The 23590-nt window shown below is 52.5% G+C and overlaps 1 protein-coding gene across 2 annotated transcripts in view; it reads right to left on the bottom strand.

Annotated features, from left to right (window-relative positions):
- Positions 1–23590, bottom strand: part of PHACTR3 (phosphatase and actin regulator 3) — a 205923-nt gene that overhangs the window by 56360 nt on the left and 125973 nt on the right. For both annotated transcript variants that reach the window (XM_045980169.1, XM_045980170.1), the window contains exons 5-7: positions 15660–15872; positions 11282–11456; positions 10250–10497 (exon numbers count right to left, since the gene is read on the bottom strand). In XM_045980169.1, coding sequence (XP_045836125.1) covers positions 10250–10497; positions 11282–11456; positions 15660–15872 — 636 coding nt within the window. The remainder of the gene's footprint in view (positions 1–10249; positions 10498–11281; positions 11457–15659; positions 15873–23590) is intronic.

The following is a 23590-nucleotide window of genomic DNA, read 5'->3' as shown; positions in this document are numbered from 1 at the left end:
GAAATGACAGAGGAGAAATAACTGAATAACAGAAACACAAAGGACTATAAAACGATATTACAAAAAATTATATGCCAACAAACTGGACAGCCTAGAAGAAATGGATAAATTCCTAGAAACATATAACCTCCCAAAACTGAATCAGGAAGAAAAAGAAAATCTGAACATATTACCAGCAAGGACATTGAATCAGTAATCAAAACACTCCCGACAAACAAAAGCTAAGAACCAGATGGTTTCATTGGTGAATCCAACATATGTTTGAAGAAGAGTACTCTTTCTTCTCAAACTATTCCAGAAAACAGAAGTGGAGAAAAGCTTACAAATTCTTTCTAGGAGACCATCATTACCCTGACACCAAAACAGATAAAGACACATAGGCCAATATCGCTGATGAACACAGATGCAAAAATCCTCAACAAAATATTAGCTAACCAAATCCAACAATACATTAAAAAAAAAAAAATTCACCATTTAAAAAGTACAACATCCGTTCATGGTTTAAAAAAACAAAACAAAAAAACAACCCTCAGTAGGGACACCTGTGTGGATTAGTCGGTTAAGCATCTTGATTTTGGCTCAGGTCATAATCTCAAAGTCATAAGATGGAGCCCCACATTGGGCTCCACACTCAGCACAGACTCTGCTTGACTCCCTCTCTCTGCTCCTCTTCCTCGTCACAAGCTCTCTGTCAAATAAATAAATAAATCTTAAAAAAAAAAACTCAACAAAGTTTAGAGGGAACATACCTCATACCTCAACATAGACCTTATATGAAACAAAGACCTTATATGAAAACCTACAGTGAACATCATACTCAATGGGGAGAAGATGAGAGTTTTTCCCCTAAGGTCAGGAAGAAAACAGGGATATCCACTCTCGTCACTTTATTTAACATAGTACTGGAAGTCTTAGCCACAGCAATCAGACAACAACGAAATAAAAAGCCATCCAAATTGATAAGGAAGAAGTAAAACTTTCCCTATTTGCAGATGACATGATACTATATAGAAGAAGCCACAGAGACACCATAAAAAAACTACTAAAACTAACATATGAATTAATTAAGGTCACAGAATACAAAAATCAATGCACAGAAATCTGCTGTATTTCGATACCCTAATAATGATGTAGTGAAAAGAGAAATTAAGAAAACAACACCATTTACAATTTCATCAAAGATAATAAAAAACCTAGGAATAAAATTAACCAAGGAGTTGGAAACCCTGTACTCCAAGAACTAAAAACTGGCCACAGCAACTTCTTACTAGACATGTCTCCAAAGGCAAGGGAAACAAAGCAAAAATGAACTTCTGGGACTTCATCAAGATAAAAAAACTTTCTGCACAGCAAAGGAAACAGTCAGCAAAACTAAGAGGCAACCAATAGAATGGGAGAAGATATTCACAAATGACATTACAGATAAAGGACTGGTATCCAAGTTCTACTAAGAACTTCTCAAGCTCAACACCCAAACAACAAGTAATCCGGTCAAAAAATGGGCACAAAATATGGACACTTGTCCAAAGAAAACATACAAATAGCCAACAGACACATGAAAAAACGTTCAAGATCACTAGCTATCAGGGAAATACAAATCAAAACCACAAGGAGATACCACCTTACACCAGTCAGAATGGCCAAAATTAACAAGACAGGAAACAACAAATGTTGGCCAGGATGTGGAGAAAGGGGAACCCTCCTATACTGTTGGTGGGAGTGCAAGCTGGTGCAGTCACTCTGGAAAACAGTGTGGAGGTTCCTCAAGATGTTAAAAAAAGAACTACCCTAAGACCCAGTAATTGCACTACTGGGTATTCAATCCAAAGATACAGATGTAGTGAAAAAAAGGGGCACATGAACCCAAATGTTCATAGCAGCAAGGTCTACAATAGCCAAACTGTGGAAGGAGCCAAGACACCCTTCAACAGATGAATGGATAAAGAAGATGTGGTCCATGTGTACAATGGAATATTACTCAGCTATCAGAAAGGACGAATACCTACCATTTGCATCAACATGGATGAAACTGGAGGGGATTACACTGAGTGAAATAGTCAAGCAGAGAAAGACAATCATCATATGGTTTCAGTCATATGTGGAACATAAGGAATAGAGTGGAGGACCACAGGGGAAGGGAAGAAAAACTGAATAGGAAGAATCAGAGAGGGAGACAAACCATGAGAGACTCTGGACTCCAGGAAACAAACAGAGGATGACAGAAGGGTGTGGGAGGGGTAGTGGGTGATGGGTACTAAGGAGGGCATGTGTTGTGATGAGCACTGGGTGTTATAGGCAACTAATGAGCCACTGAACACTACATCAAAAACTAATGATGTACTACATGTTGGCTAATTGAACATAATAAGAAAAAAGATTGAAGATGACACAAACAAATGAAAAGACATTCCTTGCTCATGGATTGGAAGAAGAAACCATGTTAAAATGTCCATACTACTCAAAGCAGCCTACAGACTTAATGCACTCCCTACCAAATACCAACAGCATTTTTCACAAATCTAGAACCTTCCTAAAGTTTGTACGGAACCACAGAAGACCCTGAGGAGACAAAGCAATCTTGGAAAAGAAACAGGAAGCTGAAGGCATGACAATTCCAGATTTCAAGATCTATTACAAAGAGGGAGTATCCAAAACAGTATGGTACTGGCACGGAAAGAGACACATAAATCAGTGGAACAGAAAAGAAAACCCAGAAATAAACATGCAATTATATGGTAAATCTTGACAAAGGAGGCAAGAATGTGCAATGGGAAAAAGAGTGTCTTCGACACAAGGTATTGAGAAAACTGGAAAGCTCCATGCAAAGGAATGAAACTGGACCACTTTCTTACACCACAACAACACACTGGAAATGGATTAGGGACCTAACTGTAAGACTTGAAAGCATAAAAATCCTAGAAGAGAGCACAGGCAGTAATTTCTCAGACACTGGCAATACCCACATTTTTCTAGATAGGTCTCCTGAGACAAGGGAAACAATAGCAAAATAAACTATTGGGACTACATCAAAATAAAAAGCTTCTGCACAGCAAAGGAAAAAACAACAAAACTAAAAGATAACATGCTGAACGGGAGAAGGTATTTGCCAAAGACATATCTCATAAAAGATTAGTGTCTAAAATATAGACTTACACAATCCAACACCAAAAAATCAATCCAATTAAAAAAAACAGGTAGATGACATGAACAGACATTTGTCAAAAGAGACTGAGAAATGGCCAATAGATAACATGAAAAGATGCTCAACACCACTCGTCATCCGGGAATGCAAGTCAAAACCATGTGGAGATAACATTTCACACCTGTCAGAATGGTTAAAATAACAAATAAAAAAAATTGCTGGTGAGGATGTGGAGAAAAAGGAACTCTCACGCACTGCTCGGGGAAATGCAAACTGGTGCAGCCACTGTGGAAAACAGTATGGAAGGTTCTCCAAAAACTAAAAATAGATCTACCATAAAATCCAGTAATTGCACTACTATTTACTCAAAGAACACAAAAAACACTATTTTTGAGAGGATACATGCATCCTTATGTTTACTGCAACATTATTTATAATAACCAAATCACGGAAGCGTCCAAGTGTCCACCAGCAGATGAACAAAGAAGTTACACGTATGCAATGAACGTTACTCAGTCATCAGAAAGAATGAAATCTTAACCCTCTGCAACAAAATGGGTGGAACTAGGGGGTATAAGGCTAAGTGCGATGAGTCAAACAGAGAAAGACAAACACTGTATGGCTTCACTCATGTGTGGAATTTAAGAAACAAAATAAATGAACAAAGGAAAAAAGGAGACAGAGAAATAGACTCTTAACTATAAAGATTGTGAAGATGGCTACCAGTGGGGAGGCGGATGGGGATGAGGGTGTAACGGGTGATGGGGATTAAGGAGGGCACCTGTGATGAGCACCCGTCGACGTATGGGTGTTGAGTCATTATATTGTCCACCTGAAACTGATATAATACTGTATATTAACTATATTGGAATTAAAATTAAGAAAATAAAAGCACAAATGGTAGAATAGAAGAACAAAGAACAAGGGCAATAGAAAACAATAATAAATACAGTAGATACTCACCAAACTATATTACCCATCCCTTTTAATGTCAATGGCCTAAATACGCCAATTAAAAGGCAGAGTTTGTCAGAGTGGATAACACGAGTCTGAAGAAAACAGGAGGACCTACATTCATTTTAGAAGAGCAGATTTCAAAGCAAGGAAGGCTGTCGGGCATTCCATAGGATCAAGGAGCAGGTTCTCAAAGAACGCGTAACAGTTCCTAACAAGTTTGCGTCTAACGACAGCACGTCGAACTGTGTGACAAACACAGAACTCCAAGGCGGAGCAGATGAGCACATTATTGCAGTTAAGACTCAACAGCCCTCTCTCAGAAGCGGGCAGACCCAGGAATGGAAAATCAGCCAGGACTTGGTTGAACCCCACACCCGCGCCAACCAACTGGGCTTAACGGACACCCACAGACTAGTTCATCCAGCAAGAGCAGAACACACATTGTTCTCAAGGTCACACGGAACATTCACCAAGATATGCCACATTCTGGGCCATAACACACACCCTCACAAATTTAAGACGAGAAACTAAACACTGTCTGCTCACAGATCACAATGCAATTAACCCAGCAATCAGTAACAGAATGGCACCTGGAAAATCCCGATACACACGGAGATTAAACAACACATGTCTAAACAACACATGAGTCAAAGAAGAAATCTCAACGGAGATTTTAAAATATTTTGAACAAAATGAAAATACAAAATGCAACTTATCAAAATTTGTGAGATGCAGTAAAAGCAGAGCTTGGAGGAAAATTTATAGCACTGAATGCATGAACTAGAAGAGAAAAAAGATCTAAAATCAGTAATCTAAATTTCCACCTTAGGAAACTAGGAAAAGAAGAACAAATTAAATCCAGAACAAGCAGAAGGAGAGAAATAAGAATCAGAGCAGGAATTGGTGATATCTGGAACAGCAAATCAAAGAAGAAAAAAAAATCAATGAAACCAAAAGATGGCTCTTTGAAAAAAATCAATAAAATTATTAACCTCCCCCAAATTACTACTATCAGAAATGAAAGAAGGGACATCATTACAGATTCCATGGACATTAAAAGAGTAAAGAAATACTATGAGCAACTCCACTCCCACAAAATTCATAACATAGAAGAAATGGACCAATTCCTTGAAAGACACAATGTGTCCAAAATCACAAGAATAAACAGATTTTCTGAACAGGCCTATATCTAAGATATTGAATCAGTAATTAATAACCTTCCAAATAGAAAGCACTAGGCCAAGATGATCTCACTGGTGAATTCTACTGAAATTTTAAGAAAATTATGTCAAGTCTCTGCAATCTCTTGGAAAGGACAGAAGCTGCGGATAGGAGGCTAACTCATTCCGAGACCAGCCTTACCCTAATACCAAAACCAGACAAAGACAATACAGAAAAAAAAAAAAAAGAACACTCTAGACCAATATCTCTCATGAACACAGATGCAAAAATCTTCAGTAATATATTAAGAACAATTATTTAAATTGTTAAAAAAGTTTTAAGGGTGGCCTCTGACTGGGTAGCTCCGTCAGTGAAGCGTCTGACTCTTGATCTCAGCTCAGGCCCTGATTTCAGGATCATGAGTTCAAGCCCAGTATTGGGCTCTACCCTGGGTGTAGAGCCTACTTAAAAAAGTTGAAAAATGCCAAGTTGTTAAATTTTAAATGTTTATATTAAAGTGAAACATTAAAATTCTAAATAAAATAAATTTTAATTAGCAAATTAGCTAGATCTGGACATCTTTTTTTATTCAAAAAAGGGGGCGCCTGGGTGGCTCAGTGGGTTGGGCCGCTGCCTTCGGCTCGGGTCATGGTCTTGGGGTCCTGGGATCAAGCCCCGCATCGGGCTCTCTGCTCCGCGGGGAGCCTGCTTCCCCCTCTCTCTCTGCCTGATGCTCTACTTGTGATCTCTCTCTCTCTCTCTCTGTCAAATAAATAAATAAAATATTAAAAAAAAAAAAAAGAATCTTGAGGCACCTGTGTGGCTCAGTCGTTAAGCATCTGCGTTCAGCTCAGGTCATTATCCCAGTGTCCTGGGATCGAGCCCCATATCGGGCTCCCTGCTCCACGGGAAGCCTCTTTCTCTCTCTCCCACTCCCCCTGTTTGTGTTCCTCTCTTGCTGTCTCTATCAAATAAACAAATAATCTATTAAAAAATCAATTAATTTAAAAAAAGAATTGACACAGGCCATATAACCATCACGAAATAAGTCACACACCTAAATGTAAAATTCGAAATGATAAAACTCTTAGAGGATAACATGAGGAAAACCTAAGTGAGCTTGAGCACGGTAACATCCCTTTCAGTAACACGGCGCAAAGCACAGACCATGATAAAAATAATCAATAATCTCGACTCCATTTGAAACTTCTGCTCTGTGACAGACAGCATCAAGAGAGTAAGACAAGACACAGACTGGGAGGAAATATTTGTACAAGTTACATCTGATAAAGGAAGGCCATCAATATAAACAACTCTTAACCCTCAACGTAAGAAAACAGATCACCTGATAAAAAAACGGGTCCAAAACCTTGACACTTCACCAGGGAAGATCGACAGGCAGCAAGTGAGCGTGCAGAGAGTTGCTCCACATCACAGGTCACCGAGGCGACGCAAATTAAAACAATGGCATCACACCACACACTTCTGACAAGGGCCAGAATCCAGAGCCTTGACCACACCGGATGCTGGCGAGGACGTGGGGCAGCGGGAGCTCACTCATGCTGCTGGGAATCAAAATGGCACAGACACTTGGGAAGATAGTTTGATGGTTTCTTACAAACTAAACATAGTCCCACCACACCAATCTAGCAATCTCAATCCTTGGTATTTACCCAAAGGAGGTGAAAATCATGTCCACAAGAGAAACTTCACAGGTGTTTTTATAGCAGCTTTACTCATGATCACCAAAACCTGGAAGGAACCAAGATGTCCTTCAGTAGGGGATGGATAAACAGCCGTCCGTCCAGACAACGGGACAATGGAATATTATTCCGCACTAAAAGGAAATGAACTCTCCAGCCATGAAGACACGGAGGAAACTTGACTGCACATTACCAAGTGAAAGAAGCCCGTCTGGAAAGGACACTCACTATACGATTCCAACTGCGTGACATTCTTGAGAAGTAAAACCGCGGACAGTAAAAAAGATGAGTGGTTGCGGGGGTGGGAGGTGTGACCAGGGAGACCATGGAGTTCTGGAGCAGTGGAAATTCTCTGAGTGGCATCATTCAAGTCCTGGCACATTTGTCTAAACCCACAACATCAAGGCGCAACATCAAGACAGAACCCTCTGGGGGGACGAGGGTCCTGCAAGTTTATCATTTATAACTAATGCACCACGGTGGTGAGCGACACTCGTAACAGGGGGGCCACGCAGGGCACAGGGCTGGGGAGGCCCATGGAGGTCTCTGTGACTTTCTTCTGATTATCCTGTACACCTACAACCGCTTTTAAAAAATTAAATCTTAAAAATTCACCTTTGATGAACCTGAGAACGTTCTCAGTGTCCTGTTGTTACCCAGCATTGACGGTACACCCCGTGAAGGTGGCTGCGCCCCCCGCAGCCGGCCGGCCCACATCTCTCTGTGTTGACCAAGACACTTCATCTGCTCTGCATGGAAATCCAGCTGTCAGACTCCGAGTACGACAGGCGCATTGTTTCACTACAGTCAAGTGGGACAGTCTTCCGGCTGATTCACGAGGTAACCTGCCTTGGGTGAGGCCACCACCCGCTCTAAGAAACGGAACTCTCTCGCTGATGTGTAGGGTGCCACTACATTAGAGAACCCCGGGTGACACATCCTTGGAATGTTGACCTGGGACAGGACGATGCCCGGAAAGCAGCTTGATCCCAAGAGAAGCAAATAGCTTACCCTGTCACTATCGTCCTACCAGGCAAAGCAGACTGCTTTCAGGGGCCCTGCCTGCCATGAGTAACTGTCCTTCTAAAAGTAACACTTCTAGACTTTTCTAGAACCAAAATAGATTTTTTTTCCTTCAAGTACTTTATCTGAGCGGTTTTTGGAAAGAATCAGACACACAGGGGAATGTATAAAAGCAAGGAACACACTTCCACACCGGATTTCCGCACTTTGGGAGCCCCACATCAGGCACCTGGCAGAAGCACCCAGAGGCTCGATTTGCAGAAGACTAGAGTCTCCAGACATTCCTGATGGCGTGTAAGGCAAGCCCAGCCCACAACAGGCTGTTGTTACGGTTGCACGGGGAACCGTCCAGAACACTGGTGCACACAGAGAGGGGACAGACAAGCGGACGCTCAGCTCCGGGTTTGCAGAAACAGTTAAGTGCAGCATGTTCCTGGGCAGCTTGGGGCGAGCCTGTGCACGTTAGCAACAGTGTTTCCAGAAGGAGTTCTACCCTCGCTCTCCCATCAGACCACGGTGACTCATCCAGGAGCATGTTCTGCCATCCGGAGTGATTGGGAGAGAAGGTGGAATGATGACCCCAAAAGACATGTGTACCCTGTCTCTGGGAATGCGACCTTATTTGGGAAAAGAGGCGATCTGTTTTTCTAGATGTAATTAAGGATGTCAAAATGAGGAGATTCACCCGAGATTATCCAGATGGGCCCTACATTGAGTGACTAGTGGCCGCATCATACAAGGAGAGGGCGTGTCTATGGCCGTAGCACCTTGAACATGCTCTGTCTCGTCTGATCTTGGTAGCTAAGCAGAATCGGGCCTGGTTCGTACTTGGATGGGAGAAAGGGAGAGGATCCAGGAAGAAGAGAAAGGGATGTGACCATGGAGACTAGGGGGAGCCCCTGCCAAGCCCAGGAGAGTCCGGAGCTGCCGGCAGCTGAAAGGCAGATGGAATCCAGCCCTGGAGCTAGAGGGAGCGTGGCCCAGGGGGTGGAGGCCAAATGTCCTAAACACCCTCCGCAGCACAGGACGTGTCCCCAGTGTCCCTGGTGCTGAGCCTGGGGGATACCTGCACCAGACTGGCATCCCCATTTTCACCAGCCGTTCTCAGAGATCTCCCGCGGAACCCCCTCCCTAAGAGGCTGACAGGTGTTCGAGGAAGAGAGTTCTGGGGCCAGGGGAGCTGGGGGAAGTCCACAGGCTACAGGCTCCTGTGATGCATCCGGAGGCCCTTGGCCAGGGGCTGGCTCCAAGTTTCTGGCTCAGCAATCAAAGTCAGCCTCTTCCCAGCGCCCAGAACACTAGAGCTCCTCACACGCTCTGGTACCCGCTCCCGGAAATGCCTCGCTGCCCAGGGTGGGAAAGGCTCAGAAGTATGCAAAGGGACAGGAAGGCTGACAGCCAGGGCCGCCGTCTAACACCTAACGTCACCAGGTCATGGTGCCCAATGCCCGCATCCCTCCAGGACCAGCCAGGACCAAGGTCAACATCAGCCCCTTCCTCATCTGCCACCAGACACCCAAGGAAAAAGCAAGCTGCTGGGCTGGGTCCCTGGTGCCTCCACCCAGAGCTCTGCCCATGGTGGTGACGCATGAGACCTAGCCTCGGGCAAGGAGCGGGCGCTCATCACAGCCTGCACCATCCCCTCCCCGCGCTCCCTTGGCCTGGCCCGCACCTCTCTCGCTTCACCACTGTGGGGAGGGGGGCTTGAAGCTCTATCTCCCTGAGCCCGTGTCCTCAAGGTAGGACGGAGCACGCCCTCTGAGCTCCAGAGCACACGGGGGGAACAGAGCTGGAGCTGGGCCTCTGTCGGCCTTGGGAACGTGCGTTCCCACAGCAGCAGGCGCTGGCGGAAGGCACGACATCAGGGACGGCGGCTGGACTCTGGCCCTCTCTCCCTCCTCCTTCCGCGGCAGCTCGCTCTCCTGGCACAGTTTTTGCTCTATTTCCCAAACACTGGGCCTCGGAGTAGCACCCGGACGACTTGGCGCCCGGTCTCCTGAGCAGCTTCCTCACCGCTCTCGAACTTACTACTGAGTCTCTTCTAGGTGTTTTCAAAGACACTCGAAAATGACGATGCAGTTACCAAAGTCAAACGGGTCCACTCTGCATGGAGCGTCCCCCTCCCAACACCCAGGGCCAGGCCCTCGCCTGCCCCTCACCCCTAGAGCCCGAAATCCCCCCCACCTCCCTCGGGCCCCGAGACCCCGCCCCTCCCCACTCGGGGCCCCGAGACCCCGCCCCGCCGGCTCCCGCCTCTCCGCACCGGAGATGATGGAGTCGTTCAGCGCCTCTTCGTCCTGATACACCAGCAAGTCGTCCTTGAGCCCCGAGTTCACGACCAAGTTCTCCTTGTCCTCTTCCGACCCTCTGGCGGTGGCCCGCTTGCTCTCCGAGACCCCGTCGAAGCTCCAGGCCTCCTCCCTCTCCTTGGCCCGCTCCATGCTGGACGTTCTCGACAGGCGGACGTCCGCCCGCTTCTTTGGGGACGCCTTACTGTCCCTTCCTTGGAAACTGAATCAGAAGACGGTTTGGGTTGGACGCTGTCCGCCTCCGTGCAGGACCCAGCCCAGCTGACTCGGGGGCTCGTGAGGAGACTGCAAAGGTGGTCCCCAAATGCAAGCGGTGCCCAGCTTCTGTCCCGAAGGCATGGGCTGAGCAGCCCCAGGAGCGTGCATGCTCCGGCTGTGGACAACGCGCGGTCCGGAGCGGGGAGGGACGCGCACGGGGAGCCCACCCCACCCGGCACAGTTCGGCCCCTGGGACGTCCCAAGATCGGGCAAGGGCGCTGCGCTCCAGTGACGTTTCTGCCTGGCCCTATGAGCCTCCGGTTACCTAACTGCTCTGCCCTCCATCCATCACTTCTCCTTCTCTGTGTACGGACACGTGAGACCAAAGGTAAAATTAGAAGCTTCACGAGCAGTCTTAGTTATCCTCCTGCCTAACGAAACCTCCAAGTCTTCAGGGTCCTGGGGCAGTGTGACAGCTGCTTCTCTTCCGCAGGCGCTCCTGCCCTACCCTGGACCCCGGGGGAGAAACCCAGGGGCTTTGCGGCCAGACTCCCACCCAGAATGTCCTCCCCCAGAATGTGGCAACCAAGACCAGAGCCCGGTACGAAATCAAAAGGTGGGGTTGTCCAAAAATTAACAATTTCAAGACAGTGACGGCAGTGTACAGAGCCCGGTCCAGCGGCGTGTGTGTATGTGTGTCTGTGTGTGAAACTACACAGGTGCACAGTACAAGGCTGATGGGGATCCGGGCACCCAGGTCTCCGTACCAGTAGGGGAGAGGGCCTCACCTGTCCTGGCGATGCTTGGTGGCCAGCGCCCTGTGCAGCTCCTCAATGACACGGCTGGGGGGCAGCGGTCGGTGGACAGTGGTGAGATGTGGAGACCCCGTGGGCGTGGAAAGCTGTCCTCGGAGGGGAGGGTCAGCGCTCTTCCCACCAGGGCCTTGGAAGAGCGCAGTCTGGCCTGGAGTGTGAGAGGGACCAGCGGGAACGTAAGTCTCTGAGAGAAGGGAGGAAGGACTCCGCAGGAGGACAGGAGCCCAGGAGCAGAGGACACAGCCCCTGGCCGGGGGACACTCACACTCGGTTCCAGATGCTGTGCCAGGGTTCATCTCTGTCCAGCTCCATCCATGGGCCCTCCAGCCTCCAACCCCGGGAGCTGAGCCCCATCGGCTCCCGGCAAGGTCTCAGGCACAGACCGCCCTCCTTCCTGAAGCTCCGCTACAGATCTGGCTTCCCGAAGCTACACTTCCTATTGCGGGAACCAGCATGATTCCCCCAGCTTGGCAGGGGTCACTCAGCCTGGACCGACCACCGTCCCTGCTTCCCCACATCTCCTCCCAATCCTCCCCCTGTACCTCACCCAGTGGGAGCATTAGGAAGGCGAGTCTCTCCCATTTTTCTCGGCACAGCATCTGGGCTCCTGGCCTAGTTCCAGGGCCCCGTAGGCGGCCCCGCTCGGTGCTCTGCCTTCATCTCCTCCACTATCCCCATCAGGCTCTTTTCACTCTAGGACAGGAGGATCTTGACAGTCCTTGAGGGAACCACATGCTCTACTCTGAGCCTTTGCATACTCTGTTCCCTTTTCCTGGAATGTCCTTCCCATCCCCTGTCTGCACCGATCTCACTTCCTTGGGGAGACGTTCTGTGAATCCCCACCCATGTGCAAAGTCCGCCGTACCTGCCGTGGGAATCAAGGCAGCCCTGGCACCCATCTCCTCCCACTTGGCATGAATGACTTCATCGGGTCTGCCCTTCTCCTGACTGTGCCTCTGGGCAGGGCCGGCACCTGCCTTTCCTACTGCTGTATCCCCAGGCCTGGCACTTGATACGTGTGCAATGGACATTCATTTACATGAACAAGTCTGAAGACTCAGGAAAGAGCGGCTCAAGTCCATCCTAAGAACGTGAGGCTTCCCTCCCTAAGAGATACTTTTGGAACACTCACTCCAAGCCCTGCACAGCAGCAGGGGCTTGGGGCAGCCGAAAGCATGGGTTCCCATTACATAGATCTGGCCTCCAGTCTCCATCAGCTACTTACCAGCTGGAAGACCCCCCAGGCCCCCGGCAAGCCCCCTGAACTCTCAAAGCCTCAGCCTTCTTATCTGTAAAATGGGCCAAGAGCTCCCTGACAGGCAGCAGGAGCCTGGCAGCTGGCGGGGGGGGGGGGGGGGGGGGATTTGTTACGTGTTCGTACAGACTCGCTCCCAGACTGGTCTCTGCAGATGCAGCCTCCAGGCTCCACCAATTTGATTGGGTACAAACAAACCAACTCCCTTTTTAGCCTCAGCAGGAAGAGAGAGACACACATACAGCGATCTAAGCCACTCTGTAAAAGACAAAGTCTTTCTGATGCAATACTAGAAGGTAGACAGTGACAATAAACACAGACACACACACACACCCCTAGAAGGAAAACTTTAAGTCTCACTGAAAGATGTCATTTCTCTTTCTTCACAAGCACCAAGCAGCCCAGGCCTTGTCCTCGATGGGCCTCGAGGCCGGTTGGGCGGAGCCAGGAAGGAAAGGCAGACGGAAAGCCAACACAAGGGTTTTAGGGAGAGATGGGCTCAGGCCAGGGTTGAAGGCTGAGGGCACCCGGGGTGGGGAGCAGGTGGGCTGGTGACAGGGCTCAGGTGAGGCTTCTCAGCAGGACCATCTGAGCGGACAGACACCCAAGGGACGAGATGGTGCCAGCCAGAGTCCGACAGAGCAGGTGGGGGCTGTATCCCGAGTGTGGCCCCCAGACCATCCCAGTTCTCCACACTCCGCTGGCTCATCCCCCGCCAGCCTCTGTCCCTGCTTGTCCTGGGACCACGTCCCAAGTAGGTGATGCCCTGCCGTTGCCTGGAATCCTTGCCCCACACTTGCTAGGAAGGCATCACCAGCCAAGGGGGACGGAGGGGACGTGGTTTGCCTGGGCTCACTCAGCTGGGACACTGATCATGGCGCCCGGAGCGAGTGCTTCCCCCGTGCCCCTCCGCTGAGCACTTTCCCCGCCCGCCTCCTCCAGCCTGGCCGGGGCACCTCTCACCCTTCCCGTGTCTCAGGTGTGGAACCAGGCTCCGAAGCCAGCTCTGAGTTGTGCCTCCAGGGTGTGGCAGGGGCTGGGACTAGGAATGCCTCTGAGTGCAGCTGGCAGAGGCCGCAGGCCCCCCATGTGGAGAGGCAGCTGTCCCCCAGCTGGGCAGGGGCAGCTCTGCCCTGAGGGTGTTCGCGGACACGGGGCCCGGGCCCAGGCAGCTGAGACACAGGTGAGTCAATGGACCTCACGCAGTTCCTATGAACAGGGGCAAGGTTTTCGGCCAGCGAGAGCACCTGCCCACCTTTACGGGGCTGCTGGGACTCGGGGCTGCGGACAGGAAGACTGGTCAAGAAGAGCCCAAAACGCGGATGACGGGTAAAGGTGACGTGGTTTCCCATGTTAATAGTTAACACTTAAACGTACGTGAATGTTTAAAATGTCGGCAACCCATTAAAACTATTTAAACCCCAAACAGACCCAGCAAAGCGAGTCTGTGAGTGGGCCTGGGGCCGGGGATGGGGTGGGATGGGGGACGATTCCTGACCTCTGGTGGAGGCTGGGGGCACCGTCGCAGACAAGAAGGCGTCCCTGGGGACTGGGCTTGTACCTGCTGTCCCCCTGGGTCCCCGCTAAGCCCAGGTAAGGGGCCTTTGCCTTCCTCTGCTGCCACCTAGCCCTCACATGCTGAAGCTTCCCCCACAAGAAGAGGGAAAGAGGGAGAAGGGAGAAAACGAAGACAAGTCACCAAAATGCATTCTCGGGCTGTTAAGAAGTCCAGACCAGGGGCACCTGGGTGGCTCAGTGGATTAAGCCGCTGCCTTCAGCTCCGGTCATGATCTCAGGGTCCTGGGATCGAGCCCCACATCGGGCTCTCTGCTCCGCAGGGAGCCTCCTTCCTCCTCTCTCTCTGCCTGCCTCTCTGCCTACTTGTGATCTCTCTCTCTCTCTGTCAAATAAATAAATAAAATCTTTAAAAAAAAAAAGAAGTCCAGACCAAAGCCGCCCGCCTGTGCTCCCGCTGCTCCTGGTCCCCCCCACGTCTATCCCCCAGATGTTCTGGAGCTCCTTGGAAGCGGAGTGCGGAAGCCGGGCGCGGAACGTGAGGTGCACGTTGCTGTGGGGCGGGGGTCGGCACTGACGGGGAAAGCAAGGAGAAAATGCTGTAGTGGGGCTGGGGGTTCCACGAGCCTCGGGCCCAGAAGTGGGATTGAGTCTCCATTAGCCATGGGACCTGGGACACGTTGCCGGAGCCCCCTGAGCCTCTGTCTCTTTAACGATGAATTGGGCACACATCCCCTCCCCCGAGAGGCTGGCACGTGCATTAGGAACGGGCGGTGTGTATCCGGGCTTCCTCGTGGCCCAGCAAGAGGGACGGAGCGGCAAGGAGGGTAGAGGTCAGAGCCGCTCAGCTCCGCCATCCATATGCTCTCCTTGCCTGTGACCCCCTGAGGCAGCGGGGAACCATCTACTCTTCGGGACAGTCGCCTCTTACAGAAGGACCTGCTTTCCCCCCTGAGACCAGGCGTGTCTCCTGTTTCTACCCGTGATGCGACAAGAAATGCCCAAACTCCAAAAGTGAATGGTTCCACTTCTGGGATTATTCAGCCAGTGCAGCCAACGAAGCTACAGAACTGGATGCCTTTTGGGGCCTCCACCCGGCCGCGCTCCCCTCTTGGATCTCCGCCCTTCAGGCCAGTGTTGAACTCTCGTTCCGCCCTGCAGGATGGAGCTCACGGGGGAGACGAGACCGTGAGAGATGGAGGAAGAGGAGGGCATGGAGCGGGGAAGGAAGGGGAGAGGGAGAGAGAGAAGGACAGAAACAGAGCAGAGGACACCTGAACACCCAGACAGACAGACAAAGTCCTCATCCTGGGGGCTGGCTGCACCTTCTGCATGAGGTTCTGGAAGACACCTTGGACCCCTGCTGACCGACTGCACCATTCGCTCGAGGGAGCCCAAGAGGTCTACTCCTGACAACCAGAGCTCCTTGCTAAGAACTGCTCTCCCACCTCCCGTTCTGCTCCCCGGACCTGCTCAGAGCCCAGAACCCAAAAGCAAAGTGTGAGAGCCCGCCCGCCTTGGGATCCCCCCAGGCCGAGGGCATGCGCTGATGAATGTTAGGACGGGTACCTGCGGACCCACCTGTGACGTTTTTCGTGGTCTGGGAGCCTGCCTTGGGCGGGGGGGTGGGCAACAGTGGGGGGCTGGGGAGTTGGCCCACGGTTCTCTCCAGGGCTCTGGGAGGACTGTCCAGGGAGTCAGACCCAGCTACGGCTTGAGAGGGCTCGTCCGTGGTTGGCGGGAGGCTGCCGGCAGCGTCTGCTTCTTCACCTCTGGATGCAGACGGCATCTTGGCTGGTTCAAAGGCAAAACAGAGCGTTGGTAAGCTACTCTTCCTCCGGCCGGGTGGATGTGAGCGAGGACAGTCAGGAGGCTCGGACTGGGTGGGATTGGAACAGGAACAGCAGACAGAGGGGACGCTTCACCTATAGACCTGACTTCGTGTGAGTTCAGAGGTCAATGAACTGTCAGAAATGGAGAGGGGGAAGGGGGGAGAGACAGAAAGGGGAGGAGGGGAAGGGGAGGGAGGAACTTCAAGAGCGCAGGTAATTCCGTCCCTTCCCCACTCAGCAGGTGGTGCCAAAGTCCCTGCTCCCACCTGATGGGGGGGACAGTGACCATCACAGGCTTCGGAAGGAGACATGCCCAGGCTCCCATCAGCCCCTGCACTGTGATCCTGGCAAATCACTAAAAACCCCCCGTGCCTCCATTTACCCACACGTGACATCTGATGACAAACACCAAGAGTCCCTCATGGGGTCGCTGTAAGGGTTAAACAGGAAGAGCTCAGCAGCCACTAACTTTACCCGCAGCCCCGCCCCTGGCATGGAGGTCCCAGCAGGTGGCACGGGAGGCAGGGCGGTCTAGCGGTGAGGAAGAGTCAGCCTGCTCAGAGCCCTGTGCCCGTTCCTCTCCTTCCTGCCACTCCCTGAGCACCATCCCCAAGCCTGTCTGCCCCTCGACCTTCTCCCCGTCCGTGTTCACTTTTGCCTTCACCCAGATCAAGTTCTACCGAACATCACTACACCACCCATCCCGCGGCACCCCAAGTTCTGTGCCTCACTTCCTTTCCATTTAGCTCCCTGGTGAGGCCTCTGCCCCCCAGGCCCCGCCCCGTGAGTGCTGCCGGAGGAGCCCCTGTGTCCACCACTATCAGGCTCAGCTCTGCCTCAGACCCCTCCCCCCAGCTCCTCACCGCCCTCCTCCCAGGAGAAACTGAGGTCTTCAGTTGGGGGTGGGGCACGCTTCTTGGCTGCCTGACTCAAACACAATGGTCCCTGAAACCCCACATTGTCTCCCTCCTCCCTGATACAGGATCCCCGTGCCCACCCGAGATCCCAGCGCTCCCTGCCTTCTCAGAACACACCCAAGATGCCCGGTACGGTGCCTGCTATACATCTCACCTTATTTTTTCTAAGACCAGCTGAGGAGGAGGACACAAACACTCATCAGAAACGGCTTGGTAGAGCGGGTCTGGGTCATCCGTCAGGGAGGGGCTGAAGGGCGGGGCGCTGTCCGCGGTGCTGAACGCACAGCGTGGGCCTGATCCCTGCCCTCCGAAAACTTCCAAACTTCACAAGTGGACACGGTACATTCCACGGGCCCCATGTCATTACCATTTCTGTCTTTTAACTCTCCATGGCTGACTCCATGACTGGGACACTCTCGTGGCACAACACGGATAGGCCAATTTCTGGGCCCTGGGGGTCTGGACAGGGTGAGCAGTGTATGACCTGGCCCCACGGGTTCCCTTGGCTGTCCTGCCAAGGAAAAGGTTAACAGGAAGACTGAGCAGCCTAGGTCAAGGTCCCCACACCCTGTGTCAGCCAGGGCAGGCCCACTTGGTATGTCTCAGCTATCCTCAGTTCAACACGTTCCTCTTTAGCTTCCAGACACCTGTCCCCAGGTCCCTCCCGTCACACTGACCACACCTGCTCAGACTCTCACCAGCACCACATAGGCTGCCCAGGACCCAGCCCTCAGTCCACAGCTCTAACTCTCCCATTCTGTCCTCTGGCTTCAGAATCAATCCCATCTTTCTGTTAACCCTGACCTTTCCTCCAAGCTCCAGACTCGTACATTATCAACCACCGTGACATCTCCATCTGGAGGTCAGAAAGACAAAATGAAACATTCCCAAACCCATCTCTTGATTTCCCCAGGGGAAAGCCCTCCCGAAGCTTCCCCTCTCTCACACTCATCCATCCATCATCCATCCACCCATCTTGCAAATGTCCTGAAACATTTGCAATTAACATTTGTAATCCTGAAACAATTATGGGGTCCAGGCAGCCTTCCAGGAGCCACAGACACAGCACTAAAGCAGACAGATCCTTCACCAGGCTTCCTACACACCAGCTGAGCCGCCACACTGGACACCCAATGCCTTGCCCTTGTATGTAATTCAGAGATAAATCCTGGCTGGTCTACTTCCAAAATAACTCCCAGCCATGTCCACTTTTCCTCCCTGTGCAAGCTTCCACAGCCTCTGCCTGGACCGCAGCAATGGTCTCCAGGGCTCTTTTTCTTCCTGCTATGCACCCTGCCCCAAATCCATTCTTGAAACCAGAGACTGGTAAACTTTTTCATAAAGGGTTTTGCAGGTCACAGTGTCTCTGTTGGTGCAGCAGAGTCCAGAAGGCTGACCAATTCAAACAGCAAATCTCCCCTGCCTGTGCCCAGAGTGGGTATGTGCCACCAATAGAACCTTCTTGAGATGCTGGACAGGTTTCCTTCCTGTCCCTTTCAGTAGGCCACCAGCCATGTGTGGCCAATGAGCAACTGACAAGTGGCCAGTGTGACTGGGAAGCTGATTTTCTTTTTATTTCATTTAGTTTTAATTAATTCAAGTAGTCACGCAGCCACTGAGTACTGCGCTGCACAGGGCAGCTGCAGACTTCTGGGAGGGAGTCAGTGGTCACAGCCCATCCCCCCTCAACCAGACAGAGACTGCAGGGTAACAGCTCTATGGAAGTCCTCCCTCCCCACCAGCCCAAGGTGACATGCGGGTCCCCCTCTTCGGCTCCGAGAACCCCGGGACCCAATACAGCAGCAGGTCTCACCAACATCCCCTCCAACATCTTCCCACAGAACTCATCCAAGCGGATCACACACGGTGCCCTATGTCCCGATCTGTCTGGGGCTCCCCCGGCCGGAAAAGAGATGCCCCAACATTTTCAGCCTACACCTTCCTCTACAGATCATGTGAGCGTGCGGCCCCCGTTACAGTTTGCAAGCTTGTTGAAATCGGAGCATTAAATGAGTTTAAACGTTAAGTCAGGATCCGTTAAAGTCTTAGTTGCCGGGTCAGGGGAAAAAAATGACAATGTCTGTTTTCCCACCTTCCCCACATTTGGGATCCTGCCCCTGGGCTGTTCATGCACGCTCCTGCCAGCAGAGGTCGCTGCTCACCAGCCGAGCCCTCAACCAGCGCCCCCGTGTCATCCAGCAACCCTCCGCATAGGGCTCCGGGATGAACAGAAGGGACGGAAGCCGAGCCAAGTTTGCGCACCCGGGGACTCACTAGCACATTTTACGAAATATTCTGTTACTTCCGTGTGCCCCCCACGTACTTTCTTTGGCAGCGTCTGATAAACTTTTTGTTGATGTCCAGGGACAGAGTCCGTACTTTAGGCTTAGGCAGGACAAGAGACAAGAGAATTGCACGGACGCTAAGCTCCACCCTGCCCGTCAGCCTGGGAGTGCTGTCCAGGTGGTGGGAATCCTTTGAGCCCATTTGTCACCCGCTAGAGACATTCCAAGACCAGGAGTGACCAGTGCGACAGGAAGGTCCTGGTGGGCGGGGGGACAGCTGCTGTGTCCAGTTCCACTGCACCCTAATGACACCTGGCATGTCTTCGGTCTCAGCTGGACAGCTGGCCATGATGGGCTGAGCCCAGATTCTGAGCAGCGGGGACGTGTGGCCACGGGTCAGGGAGAGGAGGTCTCCGCTTGGACTCTGGGTGTACGGTGGTGGTACACCGGTGGCAGCCGGGTCCGACCTAGAGCCTCCACGTCACCCCCCCCCACCTCCACTTCAGAAAAAACCCGCACTCCTGAACATTCCAGAAGCGGGCTGAAGGTGTCTCCCCTGCTTGCTGCTAGTCTGGGCTGCAGAGTGTCATGGCTGAAAGTGTGTCTGGGGAACAAGATCCAGCTGGCCATTTCCGGGCTCTGTGGTCTTGGATGAACAACAATCTCTCTGGGCCTCTGCTTTCTCAGCTTTAAAAAAAAAAAAAAAAAAAAAAAAAAAAAAAAAAAAAGCAGGGCTGTTAAGAAAATATAATGAACAAAGTACATCCTTTCTGAATGCCATTTCCTTTTTCAATTAGCGCACTCACAGACACGCCAGAGCTCAGCCCCTGCCCAGCAAGAGAAACACGGAATAGTCACCCGTCCTGTTCAAACTCAAAACAAGATCCTTCTCGGGTTTTTTAGGAAATGCTATGTTGCTGCTGTAACACCATCCGCATAAAACCAAGCAAAGCAAAATCACCCCAAATACGAGGGTCCAAAGTCAACCCAAACCGCCAAACTCAAACTGAGGGTCAAAGAAAACAATGGTCAGAATCTTTGTGACGTTTGGAGGGAACCCCCGCCACTCCCCTCGGAACCCACACAGCAGCTGGGGGAAGTGAAAACCACAGACCCGGCTGGGGTGTTCCCACCCGGCCAAGGAGGGCTGTCTCTGAAGCTGGGAGTTTCCTGACACACATGTGGTCCTTCCCTCTCCCCCACGGAGTCTGCAGAAGTCCGCTGTTTAAAAAAAAAAAAAAAAACTAACCCTCTAGGACACAGTGAACAGCACAGAAGTCCCCAGGGGGTTCCTGGGGACACAAGGTCATCCCGTTCTGGGCCGCTGGACATTTTCATGAACTTCCTGGATCCAAGAAGAGAGCCCAGGCCCTGCCCTGGGTTCGAGCTCTGCCCTGCTACAGTCGCTGCTCAATCCAGGTTTCTCTGTGAGACATCACTGCCAGCACAGAGGGACGGGCCACAAGCAGGTGGTTCTGTCGGGAGCTGACATGAAGGGGACACAACTTGGCGTAGGGACAAGACTGACAGGCGAACAGAGTCAGACCACAGCCGCCCACTCACCCAAGCTCTGCCTCGGGCCCTGCAGACCTGGGACCCCACCGCACCTTAACTACAGCAGCCCCCCTTATCTGCGGGAGACACGTTCCGGGACCCCCTGGATGCCTAGAACCATGGAGAACGCCGAACCTGACAGGTCCCGAGTCTTCTCCAGATGCCCGTCGGATACGTGCAATTCACAGCCAGGGAGAGATTCTCAGTAACTCGCAGCACAGAACCGTGATAACCACATCCTGTAAAAAAGGTTCTGTGAACGGGGTCGCTGTCTCAAAAGATCTCACTGGGCTGTGCTCCCCCTTCTCGTGACAGGTGAGGCTTTGAGCCGATCTGAGGGGATGTGGTGAGCGGAAGGCCGTGGGCCTGGGACCGATACTCAGTCACCGTTGACCGTCTGACGGCGTGTCAGGAGGAAATGCACCTGCTTCCAGACAGCGGCTCACGGTGGGGAACTGAAGCCACAGAAAGCGAGGCCACGGATGGAGGCAGGGGCCACTGCATGCACCACATAAGGACGTCCTGTGGCAGCTCAGGGGTGGCTCCACAGACCAGGCTCTTGGCCTTCACAGGATGGGCTGGGCGAGGGCAGACAGGTGGGCCTTGCAGGGGTACGGCCCGTGGCCACGGCCGCACGGGAACACCAGCCCCGGGGAGCGTGGGGGTGACGCCGGTGGCTGGAAAGAAGCCAACTGCGCATGAAGATTCAGGTGAAATCTCCTTGTTTTTAAATGCTGACTTGCAATCTTTTAAGCAGTGAGTTTAAAGTCTGTTAGATTATAAGGTGCTCCCTCCCCGAAGGGCTTTGCTCAAGGCCAGGCTTCTCCACAGAGACTGGGGCCCCAGGGGCGGCCAGTGCTCCTGGTACAGAGCTCCAAGCCCGAGGGCTGCCGGAGACCCTGGACGTGACACCCCACCCCCCCCGCCCCCCCCCCCCCGCCACAGTAGCAAAATGCAGGCGGACCCACATCCTCAGACCCATGCAGGCAGCTGGGTCCTGTGTGCTACGTGCATTCGTCCCCAAGAGATGCTTTTACTCTAAGGACAATGAGAACCATTACCAGCAGCAAGCAGTTACAGGGTGTGTCAGGACAGAGTCGGGATTCCTGGGGATTCCCTCATTTTAGCAACCCTGAGAGGTGGTGTGGGATTGTCCTCATTTCCCGTTGAGAACACAGGCTCAGAGAGGTTGAGTGACTTATCTGCTGTCACACAGCCAAGCGAGCGTTCAGCCACGTCTCAAGGCTGGGTTGGCCGGAAATCAAGCACGTTGCTCTGAGTTCCCTAACTCCATCCCCTGGTTACACGAGCTGGTGCGTCCGTCGTGCTTAGAACAGAACCCTGCATACGACCCGCCTCCTTCAGACATTTCGGACTTTTCTCCGTGTTCTGTACTTTGGTTTGCTGCATCTTCTGCTACAGGAACTCACGCTTTTCATTTTAACTTCTCTATTAGGACACAAGCCTTTCACTACCCTCCACGAGAAACCCATTCGCCTCGTGCTAACGAGAGCAAACATCACTGCTGAGTTTTCTAGTGCTTCTCCCCATACCAACTACGTAAACCCTCTCTCCTACCCCAGGGACTCAGGACCCCACGGAGGGCAGGAATGGGGAGTCCAGCGGCTGGAGGAGGCCCACACTGACCAGAGACGGTCTCACTCGCTCCCCAGGTGCTGGCCCGCCCTGCAGCCCGGTGCCCTCCCACAGGGCAAATCCACTGGGCCTCCACCTCCCTCCCCGTCCCCTGGGTTCCAGCCGCCTTCAGCCCCTCTCTCCGTCCTACCCTGGCTCTGACCACACGCACCGACATGCGTTCTGTGGAAGTGCCATGGTCTGCCCTGCTCCCCGGCCAACCGCAGCCCCCGAAACCCAGCCTGGGGGCTGCTTCTGGAGGGAAGGCTTGCGGGCAAAGCCATGTGCCTTCGTTTGCACGTCTTCTGTGGCTGCTCCTGGGCTACACGGAGGAGGGCAGTGGTTTCATCAGGAATCTGACACAAAGGGGACAGACACTCCAGTGGCCGTGAGCAGAGCAGCCTGCGGACCCCGTTTCCCGTCTCTGCAAGGTTCCTCCCCTGCTCGGGGATGCTCTTTCCTGCCCCCTCTGCCGGCCAACGCCTTTCTAGCCGGCTCCCAGGCTCAGGGAGGAGCCCCGCGGGCACGCCCACGGTCATGGACTTCACTCAAGGGGGTCTGCAGGTTCGGTCAGCTCCTCCCATCGCTCGGGGTCAGGTGGGGACGGGACCCAGACCCGTTCGCCATTACGACCCCCGACCGACAGCACATCCTACCTGGAAGAAAGTCCTCAATATGAGCCTGTGCCCCTACAGACCCACTCTGCTCAAGAACCCCACCTCTACACCAAGCGCGCAGGGAAAGGAAGCGCTGCGGTTGGCCGGGTGCGGAGGGGGCCGGGGGCAAAGAACTGGCCACGGAGGAGCCCCGCCCCGGCAGGGAACCGGGAGCAGCAGCCCGGCAGAGCGGAGGCTCCGTGCCCAAGGGCGGGGCTCGCCAGCTGCCCCTCTGATGGAGTCTGGGGCCTGGGGGACCCCAGGACAGTCCCAAAGGTCACAACCCTTCAGACCCCAAACTCCTACAACATCCCCAGGCTGGGGTGGAAGCGCAGAGACACAGGCACCCCAGGAAAGGCAGAGCAGACCTCTTGGCCGGGGTCCGCCGACCCTCGAGGGGTTCCGCCAGCCAGGACCGTTGAGGAAACGCAGAGCCCTGGTGGCAGAGCAAGGCCGCAGGGAACAGACGCCCACCTGCCTCTGAAGCCCAAGAACCCGGCGGCCCGTCCACGCGGCCTGGACTGCCAGCCTCCCGCAGTGGGGAGCTGGCCTGACGCATTCATAGCTGCCAACGTCACGGGGGAAAAGCTCCCCCGCCCCCAACACATTTTTCTATAAAAAACTCCGCTCCCG

This window comes from Meles meles, chromosome 16, assembly GCF_922984935.1.
Source record: "Meles meles chromosome 16, mMelMel3.1 paternal haplotype, whole genome shotgun sequence".
Classification (NCBI taxonomy): domain Eukaryota; kingdom Metazoa; phylum Chordata; class Mammalia; order Carnivora; family Mustelidae; genus Meles; species Meles meles.
The sequence above is the reverse complement of the archived record's forward strand: the minus strand, read 5'-3'. Positions and strand labels throughout refer to the sequence as shown.